General features: G+C 41.2%; 1 protein-coding gene across 3 annotated transcripts in view; it reads left to right on the plus strand.

Moving 5' to 3' along the window:
• The window catches only part of SUSD2 (sushi domain containing 2), a 181,700-nt gene extending 176,868 nt beyond the window's left edge, over positions 1-4,832 (plus strand). For all 3 annotated transcript variants that reach the window (XM_075178544.1, XM_075178547.1, XM_075178548.1), the window contains one exon: positions 1,853-4,832. In XM_075178544.1, the coding sequence (XP_075034645.1) occupies positions 1,853-1,907 (55 nt within the window). In that variant the 3' untranslated portion in view covers positions 1,908-4,832. The remainder of the gene's footprint in view (positions 1-1,852) is intronic.
• Positions 4,833-11,316: the final 6,484 nt, after the last annotated feature.

Here is an 11,316-nt window from a genome sequence, read left to right on the forward strand (position 1 = left end):
CCTCAGGTGGCGTTAGCAATCTATGACAAGCTCCAAAAACTTAAGCTTTTTGGATCTTGATAAATAGGTCATCTTCGCAGTCCCCATTGAGAATAATGACAGTATTGTGTGGTAATTTGCCTAATGCAAGAAAATGTTAAATAGCCCTGTAATTTAATTTTGCTTAAACAATGTGGAAAATGATTTTTCCCCCCTCTGGGGGTCTCCCTGTCACCCGGGCCCACTCTCTTAGACTCTGTCTTAGGAGGATCTTCCCCTCTCCCCTCCCCCGCCCCCCTAGCTGTGCTTTGAGCTCACTGAGTTACTGTGCTTATTGTTTACTGTACTGTGCTGTCTCACCTCGTATTGTAATTTCGTTTGTCCCTTTTCGGCGCTACGGACACCTAGTGGCGCCCTATAAATAAAAATTAATAATAATAATAATAATTTTTCCACATGATTTAAGGCTTTATAAATAGGTCACAAAGTTATCAGGACACTACAATACAGTATATTTCTGGTTAGTGTGACCCTACCTCTAATGCTTGTTACCAAAATGAAAGCTATAAATGAGTGTGTTTATGCAAACAAGTGAAGAGCTCAGTAATAGTCATCTGAAGGTCACCCTTAAGCTTTCTTGTGTGCCACACAAAACGTAATAGCCCCTGAGTCTACATCATCAATATACTTCTTCATCTCTGCTTTTTCCCTTAGTAAACATTTTTATATAGAGATATATATTTATATGCACATCAGGGTTGCTGTAATATTTCACAGTGTACTATGTGTGTAGAATTCCAACATCATCAAATAAAACGTGATGATTAATAACATGCTGTGTTCTGGCAAAATATCAAAATATAATTGTGCTCCTTCCTGAGCCCTGGATGACATGGACGTTGTTACACAATAATCTTATCGTCTTCCTTACAAGGTTCCCTTGCCAAGTCTAAGCTAAATGCCTAAATATGATGGTCGAGGATCATCCAACCTCTGCCTAAATTATGTGCTACTTTAAGACATCCAGAGAGTAGAATTACTTAATTTTGTAACAAATGTCCCCAGTGATTGCCACCGTTCATTGATAAAGCTTTGCTAGATCTCACACCTATGAATTAAAGGACATTTGCATGTTGGTCTCCCAGCATGTAGGGAAGGAATCTAAAACATGTATAACATGACTGAGGCTCATAAAGAGAAATTTAAAAGGAGGTAATTGGTATTCTGTTGCTGTGTTCAACACTTGTATTTTCATCTCCTGTGGTTTACACAATGTGACCTCCAGCTACCAAATGGATAGTAACAGAATAATTAGAAGCACTTGCAGCTAATTATAGGGTGGCAAACACCAAAGAGAATTTCAAAAGACACAATAAACTACCAAGTGCCAGTCTTACCTTGTAAATATAGACTTAAATAGAATTCTATACAAATAATGAGCTATTACCTGATTAATCCACCCAGGTAAAAGAATGACAACTCCTTCATGTGTTTCAAATATGCAGTTCCCTATTATAAAACTATATTTTATGGAAAGCTATATATACAGCTAGTTACTCTTCAATCAAAGAAACCATGATTTGTTAATCCTACGTAATTAATTCTACGTAAGTAATCCTTAGTGAGTAAGTATTCCATAATAAACCGGCCATGGCGAATATATGGGGCCACGGGTGCAGCTATGAACAATTTAATTATATCCCTTTTGCAGCTCATGATCTTATCAATTAATACAACTATGCAGAAAAATAAATATCAACATTGAATACTTGATTATATATTTTCTACTGAATATTTGTAAGAAAAGTTACAAAGAGGTTAGGGACAGACAATGTTATCATGAAATAATATGTAGATATTTCTATTTTTGCAGGAAAAAGGAGTTAAATGTCCCTCCAGTGACTTTCCAAACATCTAATGAACCATAGGAGGAGTCAGCAAGAAAATATTCTCAGAAAATGATGGAAGAGACACTGCCTCAATGCCATATTGTACAGAAGACAATTTCCAGGGTTCACCCTTTTTGGGCATTAATTCCTATTACTCTGTCACTGTGTCATCAATGATTAAGGTGTTCATGTCAGCACCTAGCAAACCACTTATTCAAAAACATATAATAAATCTTACTGGATAGATATGATAACTCTTAGCAGATCACAACTGTCAAACAGGCATGTACAGTAGAAGTGAAAATTGTCTAAGATCAATATCATTATCAATAGGGAAACCATACCCATCTGTCCAGTCCACAGCCATAGAAGATAAAGGTGCCAAATTATTTGTCAGCACAGTGTGGATAGTAACTTGTAGAGACATCTGAATATCCAACAGGCTGGTGCTTGCACTGAAGAAAATACATCTATTTGTCGGAGAATTGTGAATCGTATACAAATCTGCTGCAAGCTGAAAATCAGCCTGTGGAAGAGGGAATTTGAGATTGCACATATTTTCCTTTAAAGCTCTGGGGGAAAATGTATTAAAGTGTTGATTTTTGCAAGTCGCCAATATTCGGCTACTTTGCAGGGGAAATTTTAAACACCAATAGCTTTAAAGGTTAGACTTGCCTTTAAAGCCAGTGCCGTTTTAAATTTCCCCTGCAAAATCGCGGCGACTAGCAAAATCCACACTTTAATACATTTGCCCCTTGGTGTTTACTTACCTGGACACTCAGTTGTCTATAAATGTACCTAAACACACAACAATTTAATGAATTTTCATCAAAACATGTTGTCATGAAGCAATGTTTAATTGAATGATTTATAGAAACATGGAACTATCTACATTTTTTATAAACGTGATATAGTGAGTATACACATAATTATGCCCATGTACATACTGATACAATTGTTTTGAGTCACTGGCCAATCAAAATGATCAAATTTGGATGATCGCAAAAATAATTGCTTTCATATTGTTTAATATTTTTGCTTGCAAACACAGTGATAATTGTAAGATGCTATCCAATTGTAAGAAACTCACCTGCTCCACGCTCCTGATTCCGCTCTGTTTACATCTGGCGGGTAAAACGGCTCCTTGCGGTCATGTGATCGTGAGCGGGGAGTTTAAATCTCCTTCCCTATATAAAAACGCTCTGACACTTTGCCTGTGTTAGAGCAACAGGTTACCTACCCCTGCTTCTGGCTCCACTTGTGCCTTGCTTCAGTGCTTTACCTGACCCGGCTATTCTCTGACCACGGATTCTGGATGTTCATGTGTACCACTTTATCTTTTTGTTCCAGACTACGGCTTTTGGCTATCCCAGAGTATTGCGCTACTCCTGTGTAACAGATCCGGCTCACCTGACCTGAGCGACTGCTTGTTCAGTGCTAAATACACCCATACCCCATTCATACTGCACCAAAAACATGGGACAAGCCCAAATGACCCGGGTCGAGGTGAAGTATAAATGGTCAAAGATCTAATTCCCAGGTCATCAGACCCGGGAATTAGACCCGGCTCTCTTGGTGGGGTAATTCCCGGGTCTGCCCCGGGAAGCCTGCACTATAAATGAATGGTGCGATCCAGGTTTTTCAACCCGGGTCTTACCAGACACAATGTTAAAGTAAAAAGAAAAAAAAAAAAAAAAATCACAAGAGGAGACAATCAGAGCTCCTCTTGTGATGTTGCCATGGAGACCCCAGGCAGCCCGGTGTTCAGTATGAACACAGTCTACCCGGGAGTTTTCCACCGGGGGAGCCTCTGCCCCCCTCTGTCCCCCGGCAATATCCCGGGTTCATATAACCGGGATATTGCCTGGGTGGCAGTATGAAAGCAATACTAGTCGTCAGGTGCTCATACATCCTTGCACAGCATCAATGTTCAGTGTCGCTACCTGTCATCTGCTACCTATAGTGTCAGGGGCCTAACCTAGGGGTGGCAACCTGCGGGCCTCTGTGTCGATAACAGTTTGCTCTGACCACCAGTATGATCACATCTTAAGAAAAGAATGTTGTGTGTGTGGGCTATTTAATATTGTTTGTATGTAATCAGTGGGTTGTATCTAACCAGGCCATGTTTTTAGGAGCTGGAAGTAATCTATGTTGGTGTGGATACCAACCCATTATGGAGCTCATTTACAATTAGATGGCTTATAGTTTGAGACCATAAATATAAGCATTTCTGTTCTGCGCCTGTGCACCAAATTTCTTCCCTATATATATAATAGTGGCATTCCTAGACTGTTACGCTTGGAGAGGCGGAATGCGGACAGCCAAGCGTTATATGTGCACAGTAATGGCATGTACACGTAATTGCAGCACACACTCTGGAGATGAAACTTCAGGACATTTGGAGGCATTCCCTGATACAGTTCTTAGGAGGCGTATGGACCCCTCCAGCTGATTGTACGACATTGCGGCTATATTATATTGAGCTGTGGCAGACTAGTCACATTTCTTATTAGTCATTTGGGCTACTGCAGGGAATAAAGACTTCTGTTAGATTTATAAAGGAGCAAGCAATGGATGTAGGGGTGATTGTATTTAATTACATTTTATATGGGAAATGTGTCTTTTATATTTATTGATAACACTGTCAAGACACAATTCTGTTGTGTGTATATGACACTTGTTGTATTATATTGTACATGAATATGGTCACGCAGCTTTCACATTTATAACACCATCAAGCTGTCTCTCTACAGTATCATTGGGTATAAATATACACATCTGCATAACTGATGTAAAGATACTTATGTGACATATATTGAGATACGTGCGACTCAACATACACAAATAAATCCGCAATTTTTGTGACATAGGCCTGATTCATTAAGGATCTTAACTTGGAAAACTTCTTATTTCAGTCTCCTGGACAAAACCATGTTACAATGCAAGGGGTGCAAATTAGTATTCTGTTTTGCACATAAGTTAAATACTGACTGTTTTTTCATGTAGCACACAAATACTTGATAGCTTATTTGTACACTGAAATTTAAAGTTGATTTTTGTGTGCTACATAAAAAAACAGTTAATATTTAACTTATGTGCAAAACAGAATACTAATTTGCACCCCTTGCATTGAAACATGGTTTTGTCCAGGGGACTGAAATAAGAAGTTTTCCAAGTTAAGATCCTTAATGAATCAGGCCCATAATGTTTATCTGTAGGTTCAGGACATAAAATGCCTTACACTGTAATAGAGTCCCTAAATGTTTATTCTTCATAAACTCAGGCTTTTGGAGGTCTGTATATTTTTTACAGACTCAGTAAGCTGTTATTGTATAACAAAAAAAAAGGTTTTAATCATAAAAACTCTGATATTAGATATTATTGTTGTACAGCTGAGTGCAAGGAAGGTTTTTGATTTCGATTTAAGCTGCTCACACCCAGCATAATTCACTAATATGATTTTTTTGGACAACCTAACTCAATGTTATAGCATATGGTCCCAGAAAATTATCTGTTGGTCCAGGGTCTGACTGGTCAAGTAGAATTTTTTCAGCCTGGTTTGTTTGTGTAGTCAGTGATTTCCTGAACACAGTACATAGGTCACTTACAATCTAGTCCTTCTGCCTGATGCTGGATGACATCTGTACAATCAGGCTAAACAAACGACAGAACTGGTTGTTCAGAGGTCCAAAAAAACCACTGAATTTGACTTATTAATAAGGTATGAGGAGGTAAGAAAGACCAGAACAGACTACAGACTTATTTCAAATATGTATTTGCCTATATCTTTTTTATTTTTTGGAATTTTGCTAGTGGTAGAAATTTAAATGTTGTGTCTAATGGCCTAATACTTCTAGATGGAGTGACGGAATAGAATATTGAGTGTTTGTAGCTCATAGTATAAAAACCCCCACAAAAAGGTTTGCAATACTTACTCATTTTATTCTCAAACTCTGATGGAAAAGAAATTAGTGTAATGAGCACCAAATTGGCTTTGCGGCAATGAAACAGTTCCCATGCTCCCTGTGCCCAGTACTATGTAAACATGTTCCCTTATTATCCCAGAGATTATCACCCAAATCACAGCCTTTGATTTTGACCAGCTTTCATATACTTACATCCAGACCACATTCAGTATCTGAGACAAAATTACAGACAAAACTACTGAAGCAAGCTGGAAACTCTCTGTGGGTTCAATAGCGGCTACATAACTTTGTAATCCATGTCTCCTGTAAATGACAACATGCGATGATGCGGTATCACAATGCATTCTACATATGTTCAACTATGCATTGTAAAAGTACAGTACCACTCCCAATGGACATATACAAAATAACACTGTTTACCTTAGAAGTGAAAATATCTTATTTATAATCACTTGAAAACATTAGGAAAGCCATCTTGCTTAGGATAGTCAAGGCAATCATTTAGCTTTATCCAGATTACTTTTGCTTCTGCAGGTACCAGAATCTCTGCAGACCACTCATTGTATACTGAACCATGGCATTTTACTTTTAAATTGAGCCACTACCATAATTAATGTGTGTGTTTGGCCAGGGGACAATTCAGCAGCAGGACGTGTCTGGCTGATGAGGTCATCCTAGGATTGTACTGTGCAGTTTCCCGGCCACATCACAATAAATGTGCAGATGCAGACAGGGGTTTCCCGCTTGGGTGAAAAGTTATAATGTAATTTACATCTTCACTGTCCCATGTTTTGACGAGTGTGAGCTTCTATCTCTCCTGCTTACTTGTCATGAAGCAGCAGAGGAGAGACTGAATTAAATGAGGATCGTTTGCACATACCCTTGGACTGGTACAAATTATTATTATTATTATTATCCTTTATTTGTTAGGCGCCAAAAGGTTTCCGCGGCGCCGTACACAGTACAAAACAGTCGACTATACAGGGTGAAACAGTACAAAACAATAAACAAAAATACCAATACTTCAGAAACTCCAGGCTGGCTGATGCAAAAAACAGAGCAGAAGAACAGGTAGGGAGACATGAGGGAAGATGGCCCTGCTCAAGTGAGCTTACATTCTAAGGGAGGGAGAACAGAACAGGCACAGGGGGAGCCAGATAAGGTAAAGGGGAGAGCGTGTTGAGAGCGAGAGGCGGGGTTATGTGGATGGTTGGTATGCTTTGAGGAAAAGGTGGGTTTTCAGCGCACGTTTGAAGGAGCACAGAGTAGGAGAGAGGCGGATGGAACGAGGGAGTTCATTCCAGTGAAGGGGGGCAGCGCGGGAAAAGACTTGGATTCTGGAGTGGGAAGAGGTGATAAGAGTTGAGGAGAGACGTCGATCGTTGGCCGAGCGCAGGGAGTGGGCAGGAGTGTGAATGGAGAGGAGGCTAGAGATATAAGGGGCAGTAGAGTTGGAGAGAGCCTTGTAAGTGGTGGTGAGGAGTTTGAAAAGGATTCTGTAAGGGAAGGGGAGCCAGTGTAAGGCAAGGCAGAGAGGGGAGGCAGAGGAGGAGCGGCGTGAGAGGAAGATGAGTCTCGCGGCCGCATTGAGTATAGAGCGGAGGGGGGAGAGATGGGAGTGGGGGAGGCCGGTGAGGAGCAGGTTGCAGTAATCCAGGCGGGAGATGATGAGTGCGTGGATGATAGTCTTAGAGGTATCCTGAGAGAGAATGGGACGGATGCGGGCGATGTTGCGTAGTTGGAAGCGACAGTCTTGGGCAAGGGCATGAATATGGGGGGCAAAAGAGAGAGAGGAGTCGAGGGTGACACCCAGGCAGCGGAGTTGGGTGACAGAGGAGATGGTGTTGTTGACGACAATAGAGAGGTCGTGGCTGGATGGGAGTCTGGACGGAGGAAAGACAATGAGTTCCGTCTTAAAGATATTGATTTTAAGAAAACGCTCGGACATCCAGGAGGAGATGGCGGAGAGGCAGTTAGATATACGAGAGAGGAGGGTAGAAGAAAGATCAGGAGAAGAGGTGTAGAGTTGAATGTCGTCAGCATAAAGGTGATATTGAAGACCGAAGGAGGAGATGAGAGCACCAAGGGAGGAAGTGTAGAGCGAGAAGAGGGCCGAGGATGGAGCCCTGCGGGACTCCTACAGGGAGAGGGTAGGGGGAGGAGGAAGAGCCGGACGTGGATACAGAGAAGGAGCGGTTAGCAAGGTATGAGGTGAACCATGCGTGGACAGATCCGGAGAGGCCGAAAGAAGGGTTTTGCAGCAGGTGGGGGTGGTCTACGGTGTCAAAGGCTGCAGAGAGATCAAGGAGGATTAGTAGGGAGAAGTGACCCTTGGATTTGGCTGATAGGAGTTCATTAGTAACCTTGGCCAAATGACGGCAAGATTTATCTACCGAATGAGTGAAATTGCGTCAGAATTTCATTTGCATGCTCTGGCGATACAGTCTTCTATTCTTCTTCACCATTCCGTAGTGTATTTGTAAACTGGCAATTTACAGAGTGTATATTCTATAACTGAGAAAATGATGGTCAGATCATTGTGCGCTATGGTGGCATTAGAATTATGGGTGGAACCAGAATGATATTGTGAATTCTGCACTGGGCACTTAAAGCCAAACTTGACCACAGTAAACAGTTTTTTGGACAAAACCAATATTCATGAGAGTGTATCAATTAGAGATGGTCACTGACCCCCGTGTTTTGGTTTTGGATTCGGTTTTGGATCTGGATTACCGTCGTGTTTTGGTTTTGGTTTTGGTTTTGCAAAACCGCCATTGCGTGTTTTGGTTTTGGTTTTGGTTTTGTTTGGTTTTGTTTTGCTATTTTTTGGGAAAATCCATGTTTTTGGGCCTAAATTAACCCAATTTAGTGCTCCAACTGTTTTAGAGACAAGTAATCTAATTGTTGAGGTAATAAATCATCCAAAAAAACAGTTTAATTCTTCGTTGGTAGGCCTATTCTACACACAAAACAGATTGTCTTCCTCTCCATCTATGCATATTGGCAATGCAGCCATCGTCTTTGAATGTATATTACACCCTACACTTATAGTTAAATATGTAAAGAAATGGAAAAAGCCAGTTTGGTTTCTGTCTCTCAAGGCCCCCCTCCACTTGTATAAAATAGCAAAAAATTCAGCCATTATAGACTGTACAATATTAATTGACATGGAGAAAGCCAGTTTGGTTTCTGTCTCTCTAGGCCCCCCTCCACTTGTATAAAATACTAAAAAATTCAGCCATTATAGACTGTACAATATTAATTGACATGGAGAAAGACAGTTTGGGGTCACTCTGTCTCTCTAGGCCCCCCTCCACTTGTATAAAATACCAAAAAATTCAGCCATTATAGACTGTACAATATTAATTGACATGGAGAAAGCCAGTTTGGTTTCTGTCTCTCTAGGCCCCCCTCCACTTGTATAAAATACTAAAAAATTCAGCCATTATAGACTGTACAATATTAATTGACATGGAGAAAGACAGTTTGGGGTCACTCTGTCTCTCTAGGCCCCCCTCCACTTGTATAAAATACCAAAAAATTCAGCCATTATAGACTGTACAATATTAATTGACATGGAGAAAGCCAGTTTGGTTTCTGTCTCTCTAGGCCCCCCTCCACTTGTATAAAATACTAAAAAATTCAGCCATTATAGACTGTACAATATTATGAAAAATGGACAAAGCCAGTTTAGGGTCACTCTGTCTATGACACCCTACCCTTAAGGATAAATTGCCCTAACAGCAGCCTTTCAAGATGGTATGTGATATGGAAATGCCACAAGTCCCTTTCCTCTTTGGGGGTAGATTGCACCCTACACTTACATAGAAAGTTTTAAAAAGATGTTATCGGCATCATCTTCAGCTTCATCCTCACCCTCATCAGTGTGTACGTCATCATCACAGACTATCAATTCATCGCCGCTTGAATCCGCCATTAGAGAACAGTCAGTGCTTGGATGTCTTGGATGGTGAAGGCCTTCCTCGTGGAAGACGTAGTTCATTTTTATAAACATCATTTTCTCCACATTTTTGGGAAGTAACCTTCTACGGCGATCACTGACTAAGTTCCCTGCTGTGCTGAACACTCGTTCAGAGTACACACTGGAGGGTGGGCAGCTTAGGTATTGCAAAGCAAGTTTGTACATGGGTTTCCAAATGGCCTGCTTTTCTTCCCAGTAAGGAAAGGGACTGTCTGACATTTCCATATCAACTACCTCTTGAAAGTAATCCTCCACCATCCTTTGCATGTTTATACTCATATTGGATGGACTTATGGGCAAAGTGACACTTTTTTTTGAAAAATCCTTCAAACCAGCCCAGATGTTAAATTGTTCTCGTCTGCCCCCTGTGTCTTCCCTGCTTCTTTTTTGGAAATTTAATTTTTTACGAGCAACAGCTTGAGAAAGTGAAGGAGGACACGTCGTCAAGCCGAGGCCCAGTTCAGCGGCCAACTTGCTGAGCAATAGCTCCTTGCAAAAGTTCACATCTCGCTCATTTACAAGTAAAGACTCAATGTAGGTTTTAAACCTTGGATCAAGCACAGTGGCCAAAACGTACTGATCCGAGTTCAAGATCTTAATAACTCGAGGATCATTGTGAAGCGAATTAAGTACTTGATCGACAAGGCCAACATACTTTGCTGAATTGCTTGCTTTCAGCTCCTCCTTCATTTTCTCAAGCTGCTTTTCCAATAGTCTAATTAAAGGAATGACTTGGCTCAAACTAGCAGAGTCTGCACTGACCTCACATGTCACAACTTCAAATGGTTTCAGCACCTTGCACAGCACTGAAAGGATTCCCCACTGTGCAAGAGTGAAATACATCCCCCCTCCTTTCCCAATGTCATGACTTGTGCAATATGCTTGGATGGCTTTGCGCTGTTCCTCCATCCTCTGAAGCATGTACAGGGTGGAATTCCACCGAGTTACCACCTCTTGCTTAAGTTGGTGGCAGGGCAAGTTAAACTGCTCTTGGAGCTGCTGTAATCTCCTACATGCTGTGGCTGAATGCCTGAAATGGCCTGAAATTTTACGGGCCACCGAAAGCATCTCCTGCACCTCACGGTTATTTCGTAGGAAGCTCTGCACCACCAAGTTGATGGTGTGAGCAAAACAGGGAATATGTTGGAAATCACCCAGCTGTAATGCTCGCACTATATTGTTGGCGTTATCTGAAATGACATACCCTGGGGAGAGTCCGAGTGGTATAAGCCATGCATCAATCACATCTCTCAGTTTGCGTAACAAATTGTCAGCCGTATGCCTGTTAGTGAAGCCGGTGATACAAAGAGTGGCCTGCCTGTGACAAATGTTACGTAGTGGTGTACATGCTGCTGCTGTTCCTGCTGGTGAAGGTGAATGACCAACCCAGTGGGCTGTCACAGTCATATAGTCTTTGGTTTGGCCACTTCCACTTGTCCACATATCTGTGGTTAAGTGAACAGTGGGCAGAATGGCATTTTTCAGCGCAATCTCTACATTTTTACACACTTTTTGGTATAGTTGTGGAATAGCTTTACGG

This window comes from Mixophyes fleayi, chromosome 1 (genome assembly GCF_038048845.1).
Source record: "Mixophyes fleayi isolate aMixFle1 chromosome 1, aMixFle1.hap1, whole genome shotgun sequence".
Lineage (NCBI taxonomy): Eukaryota > Metazoa > Chordata > Amphibia > Anura > Limnodynastidae > Mixophyes > Mixophyes fleayi.